The sequence below is a fragment of the Rhagoletis zephyria genome, unplaced genomic scaffold, assembly GCF_001687245.7.
Source record: "Rhagoletis zephyria isolate East Lansing unplaced genomic scaffold, Rhagoletis_zephyria_1.1 Rzeph_scaffold_00349, whole genome shotgun sequence".
NCBI lineage: Eukaryota > Metazoa > Arthropoda > Insecta > Diptera > Tephritidae > Rhagoletis > Rhagoletis zephyria.
The window spans coordinates 176,603-200,554 of NW_016157433.1; the positions used below are offsets into that span (position 1 = coordinate 176,603).

Here is a 23,952-nt window from a genome sequence, read left to right on the forward strand (position 1 = left end):
CCCCGAACATTTAGTTCATCATATATCCTCTTCTGAATAATTTTTTGTCGATCTAAAAGCCGCTGTAAATAAAATTCATTTAGCTTTATTATTCAATGAAAAATCAATAGCTGTCTTCGTAAAAATCAATAAATTGTGCAATCTTACCTTTCAGACTTTGTCGCACATCCCATGACTGAGATTTCCTGACGATATCCAAGGCCTAGGAAATGTTCGAATACTTTTATTTCACAATGTAGCAGCCCTAGTCCATGCTTAAGATTTGATTCTTGAGGAGTAAATTTGTCTGTGAGATGATTCGAAAACTGGTGTGCAGTGCGCAAACACATTGGGCATCTACTCGAGGCTTTATTACCAAGTTATTGTATTAAGGCATTATCCCATCAAGTAGGGTTCACGGACATCATATTGTACTTTAACAGATTTTCCATTTGACATTTTAAAACGATATGAAAGAAGCTCTTCGATTTCTTTTTTTAGTCGAACATCTTCCCTTAAAGTTGCTGCCTCATCCGTCTTTCTCAATAGCTATACGCAAGGGCCGACAAATCTAATACTTTGCGGAGTCGGATTCAACCAAGAAAATCCTCTGAATTAATGTGCCTTAATTGTATAATTATGAGGCTACTGAATAAAACGCGACTGCTGAGGATTAGAGGTTTCATTATCGGCATTTTGAATTTTTGGTGAGGATTAACGTGACCGGAAGAACTATCAAATCCTAAAGTGCAAGTTAATTCCAATTTATATAAGGCTTCGTCGCTCCAGTCCAAAGCAACGCTTTCACATAGTCTTTCAACCGATTTATTTAAAATGTTTTGAAGAGGACAAAAACTTCTATCTCACGTACTTTACAATTTTTAGGCTGACATTCTACCATTGCCTTTTTGATGATACCATAACTGGGGTATATCGGACAATTTCTAAAAATGGCATCACTAACTAAAGCTTTATATCCTTCAACAGAATAATCATATTCTAAGAAAAATGCGAAGGCTGAGTCCTTTGTATGCCGAATAACATTAGTATTTTCTGCAGTTTTTTGATAATCCGTATCGACTTTCATCACATTTTTTACATCTTCTATATCATTTAGTTGATGCCTTAATTTTTTAGCTCGTTTTTGTAATGTTCTTACATTAGCATTTTCGAGTTTCACCATTTTTCTACCAGTATTAACGCTTTTTTTTGTTACCTTTTTTGGACGGCCACGATTTGTTTTATTTTTTCGTTTCATGCTACACGTGTAATATTTAGTATAATATCATATCATATCGATCAAAAATTGTAATGAACTTACCTTAGCTGGTAAGATGTTTTTCAAATAGTTTAAATATGTTAATCCACTTTTAGAGATAAAACGTTTAATAAGTATTCTAATTTTATTTCCTATGCTACACTGTTGCTGTTTATGTGACCAATGGAAAAGTATGGTGGTTAAATTTTTTTATACCCGAGCGCACTTGTGCACAAGGTATATTAATTTTGTTCACATAACGGTTGTTTGTAACAGCCAAAACGAATCGAGATAGATATAGACAAATGTATACATAAATGTCAGAATGAATAGAGAAGTCGATTAAGCCATGTCCGTCTGTCCGTCCGTCCAATTCTTCCAAACTTGGCACAGTTGTTGACCTTGATACAGCATACTAAATGGCGAATTTAAACGGACAAACATTCCATACCAAATTCTCAAATTCATGTTGATTGAACATACTAAGGCCGAAATAATCGACAAAACCCACATCCCATATAACGGTAATTTTCAGAAATACGAAAACTCGATATTTTAGTAACTACTGAAGATAATTCACTCAAAATTGATATTTACAATAAATTTCAGACGAAAAATAAGAATATTATAAATTTTTGGAAAATGGGCGTAGCCACGCCCACTTATGGTTACATGTGCATATCTTGGTAACCGCTGCACCAATTTCTTCCAAACTTGGCAACAGTTGTTGGCTTTGGTACAGCATACAAAATGGCCGAAAATTTACAAAATCGGACAATAACCACGCCCACATTCCATATAACGGTAATTTAGAGAAGATACAAAATCTTCGATAAATCAGAAAATATTAAAGCTAATTTATTCAAAATTGATGCTTTACCAAGAAATACCTTTATGGTAAAATTTTGGAAAATGGGCGTGGCACCGCCCACTTATGATCACATATATGTATATCGGTAACCGTTATACCAATTTGTACCAAACTCGGTATTTTTTTGTCTTTGCAACATAAAAGCAAAACGCAAGCACTGAAAATTTATTAATGTATTTAATGTTCGGCTCCGCCCGAACTTAGATGACCAAATCCTACAAGGCCATGGTACAACAAATACGGGAAATGTGGCAAGGAGATGTTTGCAATCCCCCGAATTATTTGCCGAAGCGTTAGAAATCAACCCTTAATTAGTTATTAATATGAGCAGAATAATATCAGCCTTTAAATCTAAAAAAAACTCGATTTAGATAGGCTTGAAAAATTTAGTTGGAAAACATACTGCATGTACTACAGTTCTACCCATGGGCCCGAATGGCTCCCACATTTCACAAGCTTTTAAAGCATGGATGCGAAATTGCTCGGCAGCTTCCTGTGGCATTCTATGCCGAAGACGCCAACGAATCCTGGCATAAATACTACAGAAAAAATATGGTGGATCACGCTCGACAAAACAGCAGAGAAAACCGTTTACTGGATGTATTCAATCGGGCCGTGTACATGAGCGACCCGAAAATATCTATGGTTTTCATCGACCGTAGAGTGGGAAAGGATAACAGAATGAAATCAGAATTTCAGAATATACAAGAATTCGTTATTATATGAAAATTTTTGCGAAAAATTTTAATAGCGTTAATATAAAAATATTGTTAACTTTATGAGATAAGCGTTTATGCAATTCTGTACATATGTATATTTGAACTTCGCACGTTTTACTATGTATGTATATAAAATGAAAAAATGAAATACATGCTAGCATTATAAATTTAACATGCATTTCCCTAAATGTGAGCCTTAATATGTAGTTGATTTCTTTTATTTTATTTTTTTGTTTCCAATGATATACTGTTGCTGTTTATGTGACCAATGGTGGTTTAATTTTTTTTTTTTAATTTTCAGAGTACAAATCTCGATATCTCACTTTCCAAGTGTGGCTTTAAAGTCGTTATAATGTGACTGGGACCATCAGTGTATTCGAATATCCGGATATCCGTTCGAATATTCGTGAATACCGATACAATCCGAATAGTACGAATATCCGGTTATTATACGTTAATTTTGTTATCCGCATATGCAATTAATATGACTAATATTGTTATCCGAGTATTCTTAACATCCCTATATCTATACACTTTGTATTGCGTTATTCGAATATAAACCCACTATTCGTTTATCCGGATATCCGACTAATATTCGTTCGATATCCGGGTATTCTAAACATCCGGATATCTATAGACCATTGGATATTTGAATATAAATACTCTACTCGGTTATCCGGATACCTATACACTATTCGGATATTCGGATTTTTTATTCAGGTATTCGAAATCCGGATAGTCAAAACATCTAGTTAGAACTCCCAGCCCTAGTATGCATAATTAATGGAAAAAAATGTGGTAGATAGTATTTTTTTTTAATTTACAGAGTAAAAATCTCGAGGTTTGACATGAAAATAGTTATAATTTGGCTCTCGGAGGGTCTTGAGATTTGTTGTATATCTCAAATCAAAGGCCTTGTTTATCACTACAACCTACTTGCTCTTTGAGGCATTTAATTACGTGAAAAATATGCATAGTTGGAAGAAAATTATAAAAAAGTGTAAAAAAAAACATACCAGGGCACCATCTTTTTCTTAAATTTATGACTAAAATTTTTATTTATTTGGTTTTTAAAATAACGGGATCATATTGCTCGTCTCAAAATCTATAATATAGACATAACAGAACATAAATTTTTTATTTGTTTTTAAGAAATCCGGTGGGTTTCGCATGTTTTTTTCGAAGAACACGATTTTTGACCAATTTTTTCAGGTTCAAAAATAAATTGTGGGACCATGGCAATATTTTTCGTTGAAAGAGAAATTCATAAACTTTCCACCCCAATTTGATTCATATCAAAATGTTGCTTCTACCGGAAGCGCTACGATTGATTCGCTAAGAATGGTCAAAAAGCACACTGTGCGCCGCCGCGCTGATATTTTCGTAACTCGGCGGCGGCGCGTGAGGAATGACAAAAAACGGCGGCGGCGGCGGCGTGGCTCGGCGGCGTATACCTCTAGTGTATATCTGCCATGAAAAATAGCTTCTCATAAAAATACAATCGCCGTTCGGAGTCGGCGTAAAAATGTAGGTCCCTCCGCTTTGTGTGACAACATCAAGGCGCACGCCACAAATCGGAGGAGAAGCTCGGCTAAACACTAGCATATGTGTAAGCGCCAATCTATTATTATTATAATTATTATTATTATGTATTTCATCACAAGTTTTCGAAAACTAATTACAAAATGTTTTAACTCATAAAATATCCATCTCGTCACAAAAAAATATATATATTTTAAAAATATTTCTTTAAAAACTTCCGTTTTTATGAAGCATGTTTTTATAGAGAATTAAACAAGGATTACGATGGTGTAATTTTAAATCCTTAATTTACTGAGCTTCACTATGCCAATCAACTAATTTTAAATCCCTAATTTACTGGTCTTCACTATGCAAATCAACTTCAAAAAGTTCAACTGTTAATAGCTAAGTTAGCTTTAGGAAAATCGTGACCATCTTATATACAGAAATATTAAGCTCATTTCTTTAGCTTTAAAACGACGTTAAGATGAAGTCTCTACGATGAGTAGAACCCGAGATCAACGATTTTAAGAAGTACATGATAAGTCAGAAACATGAAAAATCAAAACTTTGACAAGTCATATCTCCGAAAAAAAAAAAAAAGAAAAAATAATCCTTGATTACGTGTTATCTTATTTTATGTATAGAACCCATAAAATAATTTGAAACCAATCGAATGTGTGGCACCAAATCTAGTGTCCGATATGAAAACGAATGCCTGTTATATAAAATATAATGTCAAATATAAGACCTTTTTTTAAAGTATATCTTGCTTGGATTAATCCCTGGACCTTTTTCTATATATATTTGTACTAGGTTTCATATCTAAAAACTTTTTACACAAGCACTAAAATGCGGAAAATGTGTTAGTTAACTGCCAAAAAAAGGCTTTTTGAGAACCAGAAGGTGAGTGGAAAAGCGGGGAAGCCATGTAGAGGATTAGATATAAAATGTTCTCAAAAATCGAAGTGAATATACATACTCCCATCGGTGGTTCAATCTAATAATTTTTTTAGTTTAAAGCTTCAGTGCGTATTCATGTGAAGCAAAACAGATTTATCGTATTTTGATAAAAAGCGGTTTAGAATTCAGAGTAACCAATGTATTTCCTTCATTTTCATCGTATTCTTCTGAATTTATCATTTTTAAAAATTAAAAAAATAAAGCTTCTCCGATGCTCATATGTCTAGCTATAAGCTTGGAAATTGGAGAAGAAAAATGTGCCTATTCAAGTGAATTCGGGGTGTATTTTGAATTTTATTATTTGTTTTTACTAATATGTATTTATTCTAGGGAAGTGCACTTTCATGTACCTTAGATCTTCTTCAGGTTTTAGTCCAAACTAATTTACCTAATTTGGAATACAGTTCTTTGCTTAAAAAACTTATGGACCCAATAATTATTGAAAATGAACAGCTACATAAACAGGCACATCATTCACTAGCTAAATGTATTGCAGCACTTACTCTAAAATGCCCCTGGGAAGCAATTCCTCTGGCGGTGCGACTTCTTGATTACGTTCAAAAATCAAACGTATCTAGTGATTCTAAACTGAGCTTCTGTCTTCTAACAATCGGAGAGATTGGGCGAAATTTTGATTTAAGTAGCATTTTTGCTTTGCCGCAAACTTTAATTGAATGTTTTGGAGCTGGCTCTGAAGACGTAAAAAGCGCCTCAAGTTTGGCTTTAGGTGCGGTTGCAGTTGGAAGTTTAGATTCATACTTGCCACTTATACTCAAAGAAATCGAAGGACAACCAAAGCGGCAGTACTTATTACTACATTCTTTAAAAGAAGTAATTTCATCGTTATCTGTTAGCCAATATGGACTTTCCCAATTATTACCATCTGTTCCAACAATATGGACACAACTTTTTAAACATTGTGAGAGTTCAGAGGAAGGGTCTCGAAATGTGGTTGCAGAATGTCTTGGAAAGCTTGTGCTCGTTAACCCAGCAGAACTGTTACCGTTGCTCCGCGATGCTCTTTACTCGGATAATGCAATTATGAGAGCCGTAGTAGTATCTTCAATAAAATATACCATATCCGATCAACCACAAACAATTGACCACTTATTAAAACAAAATTTGGGTGAATTCCTCTCATCACTTCGTGATCCAGACCCAGGAGTCAGGAGAGTGGCATTGGTCACTTTCAACGCTGCAATACATAACAAACCTACATTGGTACGAGAACTCTTGCCATCTTTGCTGCCTCTTTTGTATTCAGAAACTAAAATAAAGGTATATTATACTGCATCTCATATATTTATGTATAGCATATGCGTACATATGGGCAAATCTAAAAATACAGGCAACTTTTGTGTTATTTAGCTTTATTTTCTTTGTTTTAAACTATGTCAACCTTGTTTCTTTTGGATACAATTCATACACGTATACTTGAAGCTTCCAAAAAATTTTTGAATTACTTTGTTGAATAACTTTTGAATTACAGTCCTTAAGTTAAAAAAAAAACTAAAAATAATAAAAACAAGGGAATTTTTCATGGACATAACATATCGGAAAAATGTTGTTCCATAACAGTTATTAGGTGAGAAATATTTTTTATTTCGTCAATAAGAGTTATAACCCACCGTTTACTTTTACTAGGGTAGACAAAAACTCGGAGTTCGACCGATCGAGCGAGCAAACTCCTACTCAATACCTCGTATACGTATACTTACGTATGTGTATGTATACATATGTATGTAGATACGGGAAAATTTGCGTAAACAAAGAATAAAGGCCGTCCAAATACAACCTCGGCGTTGCGTCGGCGTTGAATTTCAATGCAGCCGTCCTAATAGCCAAAATTTGGCAACGCTAACCCCAACACAAAACAGAAAGATAGCTAACTCTCAACTTTTCGCGCCGGTCGTTCGTCAGCTGTTGCAAATAAATAAAATTATGTGAAATAGTTTCCTCCTTTTAATCAAATAAGGGCTAGAAACATCGTTTTTCATGCAATTATTGATATTAATTTATCTGTCGTTAAGATGTTAATTTAGTGGCCAAAGCATTCGCTGCCAAGCTTCATTGCAGCAAGCATACTTTTAACGTGCGTTCTGTCTGACCAACGCCAACGCGAAAGTTCTATGTGGACCGACATAAAGAGTAGTTTGCATTATACATAGATACATATTAGGAATGTTAATCCCGGGATCCCGGTCTTTTTTAAGGGATTTGTAATTTACACTAGTGGCAATAATAGAAACGCTTTGTGTTGACCAGTTTTGGCTATATTTCTTTTGTTTATTTAATATTAAAATTTTTTTTTTAAATGTGTAGCTCAATATACATATAATACCTTGCGGCAGGCAATTTGCACACAAAAAAATCTATATATTCGCCAAACCAAGGGCCAAATATAGTAAACTTGCGTTCTTAATTTTTCTCTCTGACGCACAGTCGTTGCATTTATATGGGAGAGCGGCCGAAAATACTTTTAATGGACATATCGGGATAAAATTTTTACCCTAAGGTTTGTTAAGAGCATAAACTGTAATATGTAAAAGTTGGCGGGGTTGGACACGCCCACATACAGTCATGTGAAAAATAATAGGGACACGACATTGTGACCTGTTTCGGCTATTTTTGTTTTTTTTGTTTGTTTAATGTTTATTTTTTTTTTATAAAAATACAACTCACTATCTAACAAAAACCATATAAGTCCAAATTTCAAACTTTGTAAAAAAGTTGAAAAATTCAACAAAATTTTAAAACAACACAAACCTTTTTAATAAGAACTTTTAGAAAAAATCTAGGTGTGCAGTTTTATTAAATTCTGGCTTAAGAAATTGCAAGTTTGAAGCGGCTAAAAATTTGCGTTGATTGTTCATAATTTTTTTTTTTTGGAGGATGGTGTTACTATTTGCTTCCATAAATAAAAAAATTGTCAAACATACTTTGAATGGAAGAAAATGCGTGACACCGTCAGGAAAAAAATTAAAAATTAAAACTTGCACTTTCTTCAGCTAGAATTCTGTGGGCTGCATACATAACTTTTTTTCTAAAGGTTCTTATTTAAAAAATTTGGTGTTTTAAATTTTGTTGATTTTTCTATTTTTTACAAAGTTTGAAATTTGGTTTTTGTTAGATAGTTAGTTGTATTTTTATAAAAAAAATAAACATTAAACAAACAAAAAAAATAGCCGGAACTGGTCACAATGTCGTGTCCCTATTATTTTTCACATGACTGTATGTAGGCGTGTCTAACCCCGCCCACTTTTACATATTACAGTTTTTACTCTTAACAGACCTTAGGGTAAAAATTTTATCCCGATATGTTCGCCGACGCCTAGTCTTTTTGAAGACTCAACAAAATCTATTTTAATGAAATGATTTCTTTCTTTTCGAGCCAATTATAAAGATTTTTCAAAACTGCTGATTTTTGGCGTTGGATCTTTGCCAAAACAATGCAAATTTTTTACAAACGTAATTAATACATTTTTGAACCCACACCGATCTGGCTCAAAACCCTCATATTCAATATCTGTCGGTATTGCACCCAGCAAATTTTGAACTTTTTGGGAATGCGTACCGAAATTTTCACGCCAAATCTCAAAAACATGCAATCGAGAAAATACGCAGTGTTAACTTATGCCTAGAAACATTTTGATTTAAAAAATTAGATAAATCAAAAAATAAACACGAAAAAAGAATGTAGAAAATAAAGAGCTTGGATTAGGTTATGGAATACTACGCGAGCCTCTGCAGATCAATGCATCTACACTGAACACTTTTATAATCTTAAAATATTAACAAACAATATGTAAATAAAAATACTGAGGGCCGATAGGGGAAACACACTTAAAACATTGCATAAATACTTGAAAGATGAACCAAGAAACACACAAAATCCTACTTTTCTAAAACAACGATTTGCATAGAACACAACACGAATTATCTAAAAGTTTAATTGTAGAAATTAAAGTCAATACCTTTATGTACAATATCCATTGCATACAATTTTAACTCACTAGGCTTTTCACAATATTTTAATTACGTTAAATCCAAGTCAATTTTCAGCGTGCTGACGCTGTACAAATAAAATGAACAATTGATGACAGTTTGTTGCTTTTTTCAGAAACAACCGTTAAGACTGGTTTTCACTATGCCATATTTTGACACGATATGTTGGCGACATATTTTGACACAACTTTATCTCCTTTATCCATACCTTTGCCGATGAAATTATGGGCCAAAAACTGCCAGATAGCCGATTTCGAAGCGCATGTACACGACTAAAGACCTATCCTGATCCAAATCAATCGATAAACCGCTTTTTGATTTCATTTGACAATGTGTTTTCACTTATTTGACGACAAATGCCACTGAATTTGACATAGTGAAAACCAGCCTTTAGAATGAAACCAAAAAATATATGACAATATGAAGTTTGGACAAAAAACTGATTGCAAAGCCTATTTTGGTGCAAAAATTTTTACATACATTTTTTTAATTTTGGCCTATGGCAGCAACCACTGTGTCACGTCAGGATTTTTAAAAAGAACTTTGAAATTTGAAATATACGAGTAATTCAAAAAATGATTTAAAAATTCCAGTGCAAGATACTTAAGAAACCAGTATTATATGGGTATCAAATGAAAGAGAAGGTTCTGTAGAGTTAAAACACATTACATTTTTGGGTCCGTAAGGGATAGGTAGGTATTGAAAATACCCCTTTATAATTTTATCATTAAATATCTTTGAAATTTTTTAATTCTTATTTTTGAAAAAATTATATGTTATAACTTTATTAACTTAAAAAAATAAAATAGATTGAAGGGGCATTTTCAATTCCTATTCGTCCTTGTGAACCCAAAAAAATAATTTCATTTGGTTGTAGTAGTGTTTTACATCGCACTGAATTTTTTAAAATAAATTTTGGAAAAAACCATATCTTTGAAATTATAACGAGCCCTAACCGCCAAAATAACGTAAGCGACATTTTTTTTTTAATTATCTCTTTGATGCAGATATGCATCCAGATGCTCTAGGAATATTTCTGTATCAAAAAGAAAATTTTGAAAAAAATGTCGCTTACGTTATTTTAGCGGTTAGGGCTCGATAAAGACTTAAAAAAAAATCATGCCGTCAAAGAAATGCTAATTTATACATATACAGTTAATTACACAGTAGGGAGGCAACAATATCACAGCTAAACGGCCAAATACGTAAACTTAATTTTGACCTCTAGATTATGATGGCGTTTTCAGAAGATCCGTATCACGTCAAAATTTTGAGATATTTAGGGGGGAAGTTTTAGAGTTCTGAAAGTGAATTTTTCGTCGTGTAAAACACTGTGCTCAGGTTTTGAACTTTTTTCTGGGCAAAGGTTTTGATAACTGATCTTACTTAACTGGGATCTTTTAAATTCAATGGCGTCCTCCATTTTTCCAGATTGGCTTTAGTTTTCGAGATAACGGTGCTTGAAAATCTGCTTAAATTTTAGGTTTTTTTTTAATAATTACCTCAGTTTTAAGGTTACTTTACTAAAATTTTGCACGTGACTGTATTTTGATATTACCTTAGCTATTTCTGAAAATCATGGAAATCGGTTCACTATAACATATAGCTCCCATACAACTGATTGTTCAGATATGTGGTTTTGCGTTACAACTCATATTTTATTTCGTAATATTTTTTTATAATAGTAGTTTATACACTACTTGGACCTGAATTTGGGTTCTTTTCAATCCCACTCTGGCATATGTTTGCAGTTTCTGTTGTACGAATGGTTTTTTAATACCTTTTTTGTACTGTGAAAGCTGTTGTTCGTTAAAGTCAAAGTGACTGAGNTTGTTGTTTGAATGGCTTTTTAATACCTTTTTCGTACTGTGAAAGCTGTTGTTCGTTAAAGTCAAAGCGACTGAGTAATGCTTTCAAACAGACGGCGGTCTATACCGCGTCTATTTGACATAAGTTGGGAATCAAAAAACACAAACCGAAAATCTACGCGCGCGGTTACTGTCATATTAATTGATAAAAAAACATCGAAAATTTTGCGAAAAACTTTTATTCATCATATCATTGTCTTCGGAAACTCCTGAAGATAAAAAAAATTAAAAAGCTTTGCAATAAATTAAACAAGTTTTGTTTCGTTTGTGGTAAATTCGTTTTGAAATCAAACCAGCGTAAATTAGTCTCAAATAAAAATGCACTAGCATGCTATAAATGGTACTTTTTGCAATCTGAACCTGCACTCCCGAATTCACATGTATTTCGTGCATTAGTGCGATGAATTTTTGGTGGACAAAAAAACGATTTTGGTTACCATTCGGTTTACCAATGATTTGAACAAATCCCGGAAAACATGAAGCTGAAAATTGTTGTGCATGCACCAACAATACATTTGGTTTCAATCGAAAAAGTACGTAAATTTAAATAAAACCATGAAATTATGTATAGTTTGCCCTCACCTTAATCGCTGAGTGTATGAAATAGGTAAAAGTTTCTGTATGTTTGGAAGGTACCACACCTAAGTATAACCAACCTTGGAAAGTCTGCAGCAGATGTCCAAATTAACTCAAGTCAAGTCAAGTCAACGAAACTGCATTCCTATATTTGAAAAATAATGCCTTTCCAAAACTTTTCGTTGAAAAAATCCGTGAAGGTAGTTTCTTGATTGTATATGAGTGAAAATCTCTCAAGTGGTTGTAAACCGAATAAAGTGATTAGTGCGAAAGTATCTTGACCGTCCTTGAGAGATTTTCGCTCATATATTTTATTATATCTCTATCTTGCTTTAAGAACCCTATAATTTTTATTTCAGGTGTGGTTAATGGGCCGGACTTCAGAAGATTAATGAAGGATCAAGGCTTCTTGAAAATTCTTGATGGCACAGCAGCCGTTGCATGGGATGCAGTTCGGGCTTTAATTAAACACGTTCTGTGTAAAAATCGTTCACCAGAATATGCCATTTTTATTGCGAACTTGATGGAATCTTTTAACGCCTTTGATGTGCACATTTCGCTTAAAATCCACATGCTACACGGTCACTTTGACTTTTACGAGCAACAGCTTCCAACAGAAACCTACGAGGTAGGAGAGAGATTTCACCAATCCATTATGTGTTTTGAGGACCGATTCCCTGGAAAACGATTGAATTCAATGTTGACGGACTTTTGCCGGTCGACCGCAGGAGGCAAATGATATTAAAAAATCATTCGAGCAATAGAAACTAGCAAAAAATGCCAAAACGGAATTGAAGAGAACCCAAATTTAGGTCCAAATAGTATATAAACTAATATTATTAAAAAATATTACGAAATAAAATTTGAGTTGTAACGCAAAACCACATATCTGAACAATCAGTTGTATGGGAGCTATATGTTAAAGTGAAACGATTTCCATGATTTCCAAAATTTTAGTAAAATAACCTTAAAACTGAGGTAATTATTAACAAAAAACCTAAAATTTAAGCAGATTTTGAAGCACCATTATCTCGAAAACTAGAGCCAATCTGGAAAAACGGAGGACGCCATAGAATGTAAAAGATCCCAGTTAAGTAAGATCAGTTATCAAAACCTTTGCCCAGAAAAAAATTCATAACCTGAGCACAGTGTTTTAAACGACGAAAAATTCAATTTCAGAACTCCAAAACTTCACCCCTAAATATCTCAAAATTTTGATGTGATACGGATTTTCTGAAAACGCCATCGTAATCTAGAAGCCAAAATTAAGTTTACGTGTTTGGCCGTTTAGTTGTGATATTTCAAACCTTAAAATTTACCTACAGTGTTATGCGTAATATGAAGTAGAATTGTATAAAAAAATGTAAATTTTTGACAAACAAAAGGAATATAGACAAAACTGGTCGAATTAAGGCGCTTCTTTTATTTCTGCCACTAGAATTGTGATCTTTCAACCAGAAAATATTTTTTTGATTTATTTATTTTGCATCGAGCTTTTTTAGACATACCTTAAATTACTTTATCAGATACGTATTACGTATACACTAAAGTATTGTTGAATGCACATAAATTTAAATTACTGTCAGTCGTTTTGTTACTTATGAAATAATTTTCACTTAAAATAAAAAAGTACGTTCCAAACCCATTTACTTATTTTTTATTATATGGTACGAGAGCTTGTCAAACCATATTGATGCAATTTTTTCATGATAAGTCATTGAAAAATAATAAATATCTAAATCCTGGGACTGATCCCGGGATCCCGGGATTGAAACAAGGACATCCCGAAAATCCCGGGATCGCAAAAATCGAAAAAATTACCATCCCTAATACATATGTATGTATGCATGTATTTATCTATGTAGATGTGGGAAATTATGCGGAAACAAAGAAAAATACCAAATACTCTTTAACACCCTTAAGAACTGTTTGCATTATAAGTATGGATATATTTAGTATATGCATTACCTGCTCTAGCTTTACAATTCCGCCCCAAAAGACTACGTTCTATAAACCGAAAAACGCAATGAATATTGTAAATCGTAATGATTAGCGTCGGCTTGCATTTAATTCCTGAACCAACAATTCATTTTATTACCGAAGAGGTCTTTCAATACTCTAGTTGTAATTACATTTATGTATGTATATTAGGGTGATTTTTTTGCGATTATTATTTTTTTCACTCCCACCTCGAAATTTCGTGGAATACACATAAAAAAACTCCCTGAAAATTTGAACCCTATTAACACTAAGTACTCGCCCAAGGCGTGCAAAGATTTCCCATATAAAATACACGTACTTTTTGAGTTTTTTTCTTAAAAAGTCTACAGCTCGGAGGCATTTTATGGTATAATCTTGGTCAATGATGGGTTTTCTTCAGAATTCAATGCTCTATAAAAGTGTTCATTGCGGTGCAATCCTAACTCTTACCAGCGATGTAGTACAGGTCACTAAACCCAATTTTTTCATGAAATTCACGTTTTTTTGCCCCTATCTCGAAAATAACAAAAGCTATATAAAAAATATAAATGACAAACACATGATCAACATTTTTTTTTTTATATGAGAACAAATCCGCGACACCTTCCACAAAAAAATTCAAAAAAATCAACGGAAATTTTTAACGACTTGAGACATGCATTTTCGTGAGACTTCAATTGAATCGGCTACAGAGCTGCCGAAAATTTTCTATATACTCTGATTAAAAATTTGGAAATTTTTATGACAAATTTTTGAAGTTTGGTTAATTTTTTTGCAATTTTTGCAAGATTTGAAATGTTTATTATTGTGGTTTCTGTTACAGATTGAATTATGTTTTAAATGAAAATTATTATAAATAAAAAAATTAACATAATTTGCGAACAATATCATTTTGAATATTTGTGAATTTAATTAAAATAATTTGTATATCCCACCCATGGTAAAAATAATAGCTGTGCGACCAGTTTTGACAATTTTTTGTTTGTTTAATATTCATAACTATTTTTTTTTATAAAAGTATAGCCCTTTATCTTACAAAAACCATATAAATCCGAATGTAAAACTTTGTGCAAAATATATAAAAAGTTCTGTTCGAGCGGGGTAATTTAGGGATTGGAAACCCTCGTGAATTCCGGCAACGGGGATCAATTGGGGAGCCGATTCTCTAAGATAATATACTAATTATTTACTCACAACGGATTCCCTAGTTTCCACTGGTAGTTAAAGAGTATTTTAATGTTAAATTTAAAATATGTCCAGGCTTATCGGTCCAGGCTCCAAGATATCGCTGGCTGTCTGAATAACGATAAAAAGATACTATAAATAATTGCCGCATTTAAAGGCTCCCAGAAGGTGGAATCTGGCAATGGGATCAAGCTAACAGGATTCGTGCAAAAGGGAGAAAGAGTAACAAGTCCTGTCAACGAGTATACCTCAGCGATATCTCTCGGTGAGATTTGAAAAACTTATGATTAAAATGCAGGCCTAAACATGCCGCCCGCCTTGCAGTATCACTGCAATATAATATACTAATGCTATGCTTCAACTTCAAAATTCAAAATTACAATTCCACATACTTCAAATAATACAAAACTCAAAATTTTATTTTGTTTGATTTAAAATTCTAAAATCCTTAAAACTAAACTGCAGGGCTCCCTTCGTTCTCTTCGTCTCTGCCTAGTATGGAGTTCCTCTAGAGATGACCCAAACATGGTGGCCTGGTGGGTGTTGCGGTCATCAGTCCTGGACGCAACCTGACCGGATATGCATCGGCTCATAGCACCAAGGAGACCGAACTCGCGCGGTAAAAAAATGGGTCTGCTAGCCGTATGTTGTCGAATTCATCAGCTACATGCGCGTCGACTGTGCGCTCTGGGGCCGTTCTCGTCAGGCTGGCTAGCACCTTCGCTCGTAGCTCCAGCCTCTCGATTCAACCTTTTAGGGTTAAAGTGTAATGGTCACTTTCGCTGCGCGGTAATGCGTACAACCTCCGCGCGAGGGCTCTCGCGATTGTCGAATGAGGCTGCCCTGGGTCGATGATGGCCCGCACAGACAGGGTTCTTCCCCTGGACATCACTCTTAGCAGCACCGTAGGAATGTGGACAGATGAGCCAAGAGCCGGTCGAGCGAATCGACGGATTCGCTCTCGGGCGTCTCTCACACCCCGGCGATGCCGCGGTTGCGGATTTCGTCTTCGTTGCCGCGACTGTCGACCGGATACCCGACAGAGGCGGTCTGAGTATCGGTGGCTCGTTAGTGTCAGGCGAGTCTTCACACACTTGCTGGATGTCGTATCGTTTACATCGATTTCCAGTACCTCCTCACTGGTCTCCGTTAACGCCCGAGCACGGTATGGGCGAGGTTGCCGTCATCGCCGGACGTCCGCCGCGTTGATGTCGAGTGGCACGTCTTCATCACATGTGAGAGTTTCCCACAGGTGGAGCAGACTGTGGTGCTGTTCTCGGCAACGGTCGCAATTGAGAGTTGAAGGACAGCTACTGGCCATATGACGTGACGACAGGCAGTTAGCACAGTGGCGATACAGGAGAACGGCACGCAGTCTCTCCTCAGGCTCCATTCGACGAAGGTGGCGGCAAAATAGAAAGCGGTGGTTGTGCTTGCTGATGGGGCACCGATGCTGCTCTTGAGTAGCGTTGTTGTTGGGCCGCACCATATTGTAAATTTTTCTGGAAAGAAAGAACTCGTTAATTTGTTTTTACTAACGGTAGTACCACTAATTTCACGATTGGTCGCGTAATTATGCCTCGCGTTGTACGTATTTCTACGACGCGTTTGTTTTGTCCTAAAAAAAACCTTAACAACTCTGCCAAGTCGCCATTCGTTCGGGGGTAGGTTATCCTCTTTGATAACCACGAAATCACCGACTTTGATGTCTCGTATGGGGTGTTGCCACTTGACTCCCTTGTGCAGTTCCTTTAGGTATGCCTTCTTCCATCGCCGGCAAAATCCTTGATGAATAGCCTTGATCTTCTGCCAACGGGATACGATTGACATCCGCTAATTTCTGGTTCCGCAGTCGCTAGTAACGGGGTGAGGGTGAGGTGAGGGGTTCTGTGGATTCGGGGTTGTCGGAAAGCGGACTAATTTGTCTCGAGTTTAGGCAGGCTTCTATATTTGCTAGCAAAGTGGAGAATTGCCACTTACGGAAGTGGGTTTTAAAGCTCTTCACACCTGCTTTCCACAGTCCTCCCATATGTGGGCTGCCGGTGGGATGAAGTGCTAGTCGATCTCTTGATGAGCATACGGCTGGGTGATGAGGCGGAAAATTTCGGCTACAAAGTTTCGGAAGTCGTGCCTTGATGCTTTATTGGCTCATACGAAATTCGTACCGTTGTCCGAGCACACACTCCGACGGTAACCGCGCCTTGCCACAATCATTGAAACCGCCGCTAGAAAGGTGGAAGCCGATAGATCGCTCGTTGCTTCCAGATGTATTGCCTTCGTCGCGAAGCACACGAAAACGCAAACATATCCCTTGGTTATAAGACACGCTCTGCTGGTATAGTTTTTTATCTCGAACGGGCCAGTGAAATCCACGCCAGTATTGGTGAAGGGCCGGGAAACTTGTGTTCGTTCAGGTGGGAGTGCTGCCTTAAGTAGCTCTCGTGTATTTTTTCTGTAAAGAAGAAAAACTTTACAATTATGTATTACGCTTTTTATTAAATTTTTCATCCGTATGATCCAAAATTCTGCTCTCAGATCTCAGCATGAGTTGATTTCCTCCATGCAGGGAAATCAGTTTTGATAATCTGACTGAAAGTCGAGAAAATTGGGAATCGTACGGCAAGATCACTGGGTAGCGTTCATTATATGGCAGATCCGCTAGAGCTAGTCTTCCTCCAACTGTCATAATTCCATTTCTATCGGGAACCAGTTCATCGATTTTGGCGATCCTATTCGCACGAAAGTGGTCCAACGACAAGGCGGCTTCCTTAGACACGAGAGCACGATGGTGGAATCGGTCCATTTGTAGATCACAGGCTGGGCTACGTCAAACTGCGGAAGTAAAGCATTTATTAGTTCTGCCAAAAGTAGTGCCCCGCACATCTCTAATCGCGGTAGAGAGACGGCTACTTCTGTTTTACCTACAAGTAAATTTACACTCGGGGTCTTATTTGAATTACGTTCGCGTACTCTTAACATACAATGCTGCCGCATACGTCTTCTCTGAGGCATCACAAAATCCATGAAACTCATTTTCATTCCAAGGTGGATATAGTTTTTAATATATTGCTCCCAACGCTAGTAGGGTACTCGAGGTAAATTATCATCCCAATCTATCTTGCTTAGCCATATGTCTTGCATAAGACTTTTTGCCTCTACCACAATGGCGCATAACCACCCTGCAGGGTCAAATAATTTTGGAACACATGATAAAACCTCCCGTTTTGTGTAGTTTGGCTTTACTGGGATCTCTTTTACGTTAAAATGATACGTGGTGTGTGCAGCATTTCATCGAATTCCCAATATTCTCGCCTCGCTCACGTCATCAATTTCCAAAAAAAAATCCTTCAGCAAATGAGCCTTAGGCAAAGCTGACAAGATTTCCTTAGAGTTCGGTGTCCACCAGGTAAACGACAGCATGCGAAGGCACACAAACACACTCTCACTTTTAGCTCACTTATGATGGCGCCCGTATGTGGCACAGTGTTGGGAAATGAAATTGTTCCTTCAGTACGAAATCTATACAAAAACTGTACTTTTTGTCTGTAAATTGTATCGACTTTTTAATTTGCTCAAATATTTTCTTGGTACATGCATACGTAGGTTCCCTTCAAGACTAATGATTTGATGGTACTCATGGGAAAGTTTATGTAGGTACATTTACATATTTTACACTTTTAACATAAATGTCAAGGCAGATATCTTAAGATACACTTCTTAACAAAAAAATTTTTTTAAGTTATTATGAATGGATAAAAGAGACCTCTGCTTTGAATACAGTATTAAAACTTAACATCTTAATAGTATTTCAAGTGTTTATCAAAACTTTACGACACGCACATATTAACAAGATTGGCTATGTATCATAAAGTTATTTAATTTTAATCATTTGCTTATAAAAATGCAGTTTATACTTTAACAAAACCCGTATAAATCCAAGGTTCAATCTCTGCGCAACATTAAAAAAATTAACAAACTTTCATAAAAATTTCAATCTTTTTAATTAGATTTCCCAGAAATGCATATTTTGAGTATGCTGTTTTGTAGCCCGATCAATTTAAAGAAAGTGCAAGTTTAAAATAGCTGAGGTCTATCGTTGACTTTTAATACACATATATTTTTTTATTAAAATTTTCTTCATTAAAAAAAATCGTCGAACATACTTAGATAATATGGAAGAAAATTACTGACATCGTCAAAAAATACCACACAACGGTAAATCCCAGCTACTTTAAACTTGATTTTATTATACTCAAATTGAAATAGCCTAAAAACTGCAAAATATTAAAAAAAAATATTGAAATAGAAAGCTCGAAATTTTTACGAAAGTTTGTCAATTTTTTTTTAATATTATTCAAAGGCTTAAACATACTTTCATACCGTTGTTGTTAAGGAATAAACTACATTTTTATAAACAACTAATTAAAATTAGAAAGTAATAAAATAAATAGTCAAATCTAGACAATATGTGAGTGTCATAAAGTATAGAAATTCCCGGCAGTGAGTTTTCTTACTGATTCGTTCTTTCTATCGTTTGCTTACTCGCTCGCTGGGTATTCAGCGCGTGCGCTCGTACTTAACGAGTACTCGTTTGCAAACAGCCTCGGCTGAGGCGCGGTTAGTTGCGCAAGCTCAGAGCAAACTAACGAGCGATCGGGGGGCTAAAATGAGGCAAATCCGAACCTTGCTTTTACGTTGCCTTATAACTGTTATGCAGGAGAAATGTGTTTTCCGTCGCGCACAAGAGTTATTTCCCAACGTTTATTTTTTACGTTGCTTGATAACAGTTATATAAATTCTTTTCTTACAACGTTTATCATAATAAGAGATATAACCCTTTCGGCGAAATAAAAAATATTTTTCATCTAAAAACTGTTATGAAACGCCGTTTTCGTTAATTTTCAGAATTTGGGCCAAGTATTAAATTGGCAATTTCGAGATAACCGTTATTTTTGGTCCCTGAATTATTTATGTAATTTCTAAGATATGAAAAATTAATTACGGCATAACCTTTGGAGCACACCATATTCTGATTTGAAATTTTTTGTGCAATCAGTACTTATATTTACAATTCATATGTAGTAGGTAAGAAAAGTGTGCATTAAATAATAAAATGGTAAGTAACACCCGCAGTGTATAATTCTACTTTTCACAACTTTCAAAATTTTCGGTTTATAGCGTATAGTTTTTGAATCTTTTTATTTCAAAAACATTTTAAGTATGTATTATATTCTAGAGTCAATTCCGAATAATTTGATACAATAGCAAAAGGTGCGCTTTCAGATTAAACCAACTTTCAAAGATAACATATTCTGTGATCTTGAACGAAAATTTCATTCCAACGACATCTTAATTGAATGCACATTATGAAAATACCTCTAAACTATCTAAATACTTTTGTAACTACTAGTCCTTTTAACATTACATATATCTGTAAAATGCTTAAAAACATTTTCATTAGAAGGGTGTAAAACCCCTGATTTACTACTTGTAATGAAGATCGTCCTTGTAGTGAGAATATTTCGGGGAAGGTTTCAAACCAACTTTTTTTGAGCAAAGGTTCTGATAGTTGGTCTTACCTAATTGGGGCCTTCAAAATTTAATGGCGTCTCCAGTTTTGCCAGATTGGCTCCATTTTTGAGATAGCGGTACTTTAAAATTTTCTTAGATTTGATTTTTTTTATGAATAACTCACTCAGGTTTGAAGTTACCTTGCAGGAATGGGGCTAGTTTGTAGCTAACTATTAACATACTAGCAGTCGGCTAGTGATAACTATTTATTAACTATTTCCTTTGGCCGTAACTAACTACTTTTGAAAGGCGATGGCCGCAAAATAGTGATCACTGGTTTCCTCTGCATTAGACGTCAACTAAGTTGTAGCTAACTACTTTTGGACAAAAACTATCAATAAAAAAGATTTTTTAATTTGTTTTTGTTCTTTTATGGCCTTATAACAATTATATTAAAAAATTTTTAATGAGCTTTTAGGCCGTTTTTAATGAAAAATTTATTGTGGAAAAGCAACAATAATGTGAAAAATTGTAGAAGTGATATCTATTTCGGAAATCACCACATTTCCTCATCAGACTTCTTTCAGCAGGCTTTGAACCGACGATCCCACTAACTCAGCCAGTTGCCTGCGCACTGTGCTAAATTCGCCTTGTATATTATCGTTGCTTTTTTCCCACTTTTTCATTTTGTTATGCCAACACAATAAAGCGCAGCTATTCCGCTGCAATTCACTTTATCATGTGGTTGTTGGTATTGTTGGTTTTTGCTAATAATTCTATTTTTAGAATGTTTAACTTTTAGGTGTGCTCGTCCTTAAGTTATTTGTTTTTGTTATTTTATGGCCTTATAACAATTATATTCAACAATTTTTAATGAGCTTGAGGCCGTTTTTTTAATGAAAAATGTATTGTGGAAAAGCAACAATAACGCGAAAAAATGGAATGAATGAATTATTGTTGCTTTTCCACAATAAATTTTTCATTAAAAACGGCCTCAAGCTCATTAAAAATTGTTGAATATAATTGTTATGAGGCCATAAAATAACAAAAACAAATAACTTAAGGACGAGCACACCTAAAAGTTAAACATTCTAAAAATAGAATTATTAGCAAAAGCCAACAAAACCAACAACCACATGATCAAGTGAATTGCAGCGGAATAGCTGCGCTTGATTGTGTTGGCATAACAAAATGAAAAAGTGGGAAAAAAGCAACGATAATATACAACGCGAACTTAGTACAGTGCGCAGGCAACTGGCTGAGTCAGTGGGAGCGTCGGTTCGAAGCCTACTGAAAGAAGTCTGATGAGGAAATGTGGTGATTTCCGAAATAGCTATCACTTCTACCATTTTTTNATCACTTCTACCATTTTTTCACATTATTGTTGCTTTTCCACAATACATTTTTCATTAAAAACGGCCTCAAGCTCATTAAAAATTTAAAGATTTTTTATATTTCTTAAATTTATTTTATTTAAAATTACATATTTGCCTCTTTGTTTACATGTTCTTTTGTAGGTGGTCCGACTTTTGAATTCCATCACACAAAATCAAAATAAGAATGTAAAATTTCGATCTTTGTTTTATTTATCCAGAATTCGAAAAAGACTGCGAAGTGTGAAAAAAAGTGTGAAAAAAAGTGTATTGAAAGTATTTTTTGTAGGAAGATATTTAAATAGAAACTTGTAAAGAAAACAAAATCCCGATAACGTCTGCATGACTCCTGCACGACTTTACAACTCATTTAAAGTTAGTTTTGTCATAGCTAATTAAAAGTTAGTTATTTATCGAAATCCGGCAAAAAAGCTAACTATAAGTTGGTTATTTTAATCAATTGATATTTTTTCTGCAGGGTATTTTACTAAAATTTTACACATGAATGTTCCCTTAACTATTCCTTAAAATCTTCGAAATCGGTTCACTATAACATGTACCTCCCATATAACTGATTTTTAAGAGACGGTGTTTTGCATTACAACAATGTTCCTTCGATCCCAGGACCTCCTGATTAACAATCCTGGATTCTTTTTATTTTTTGAACTTTTTGGGAAAAAGTCCATTAATAACTGAAAAATTCGGACCTTTATTTTATAGACCAGTAATAACTGTTAAACTTGGCCAAATATTTTTTAAGTCCATAATAAAAGTCCTTTCGTAATAATAAACCAACCGCCTACCCAAACTAAACAAGCTTTATTTCTTTAAAAAAATTGGTTTTGGGAATAAAAACATAAAAAACTTACTTTTAGGGTTCAAATTTTATGGAAATAAGTATTTCTTTAGGAACAAAATTATTTAAGGGGAAAAACTATTTTTAAAGATTGAGAAAAATTAATAATAATTATTTTTAATTAATAATTATTAAAATAATAATAATAAAATAATAATAATTATTATAAAATAATAATAATTATTATTATTTTTATTATTATTATTATTATTTTTATTATTATTATTATTATTGAGTACACATTAGTGCATTAAGATGAGATCTTTTTTGCACTATAATACAAACAGTAACGTATGAATATAATTGCATATTAAAATACATACATAAAAGAAAAGCTAACAAAAGCAGACATTGAATCTTACTTTAGATGTACACGAGTGGATAAAAATGAAAACAGAAGTAAAAATGAAAATGAGATTAAAAATAAAATTGCATATTTAAAGATTAAGTACGAGTACGCTTATAACCACAATTTATTATCGCAATCGTTAGAAAAAACTTAAATATGCGGTTTTTGAAATTACCCCTATGTAACGAGTCCTTCAAAGACAATTGAAGGGTTTTCCATAGTCTTACTGCGTTTATAAAACAGTCTTGAAGTGCACAGGTAATTGAATTTTGGAAAAATAAGGTTAAAGCAACGTGTACTTTTCGAAAAGTGAAGTTTATTTTAAAGGTATTCCGGTTTCTCAATAAATAGTAATAAGTTTAAACATAAAAATACAATTACATCCTTTTAAGTAAGTTGTTGATCGAATTTAATATATATTATTGTTTTTGTTGTAGGCTAGTCGATCGATTACTTTCGTGTGCAAGAAAACCACTTTTTTCTTCACGTTTTGCCCAACGTTTCGCTAATCACCTTAGCATCTTCAGGGGCGCATCTTTATTTACATAGACATCAACAATAAACAAAGAACAATGTTATCGACAAATATTGATATATGTATGTACATAATTACAAAAATTAGGTTAAATATTTGAAAAACAACAAACGAAGATACAAACACAAAGGGACAATCACAGGTTTTTTGATTTTAACTGTGGCACTTACTCATAGTTAAGATTTAATTTACACTGGACATTTGGAAATATTTTGAAAAATTGAAAAACACCAAAAACATTGAAACGTATTGAACAGTGAACATTAAACATTAACTTATTAAAAATATTGATACCATCGCTGTGTGGTACTTTCGTCATACTAAATGTTTATTACAAGCATAGCATATAAGCAGCCGCGATATCATCCGTGTCCTCCTTCTTGTTAATTGTTTTTTCTCTTTT

The 23,952-nt window shown here is 34.3% G+C and overlaps 1 protein-coding gene across 3 annotated transcripts in view; it reads left to right on the forward strand.

Moving 5' to 3' along the window:
* The window catches only part of Cand1 (Cullin-associated and neddylation-dissociated 1), a 252,443-nt gene that overhangs the window by 134,818 nt on the left and 93,673 nt on the right, over window positions 1-23,952 (forward strand). For all 3 annotated transcript variants that reach the window (XM_017610847.1, XM_017610848.1, XM_017610849.1), the window contains exon 5: window positions 5,642-6,589. In XM_017610847.1, coding sequence (XP_017466336.1) covers window positions 5,642-6,589 — 948 coding nt within the window. The remainder of the gene's footprint in view (window positions 1-5,641; window positions 6,590-23,952) is intronic.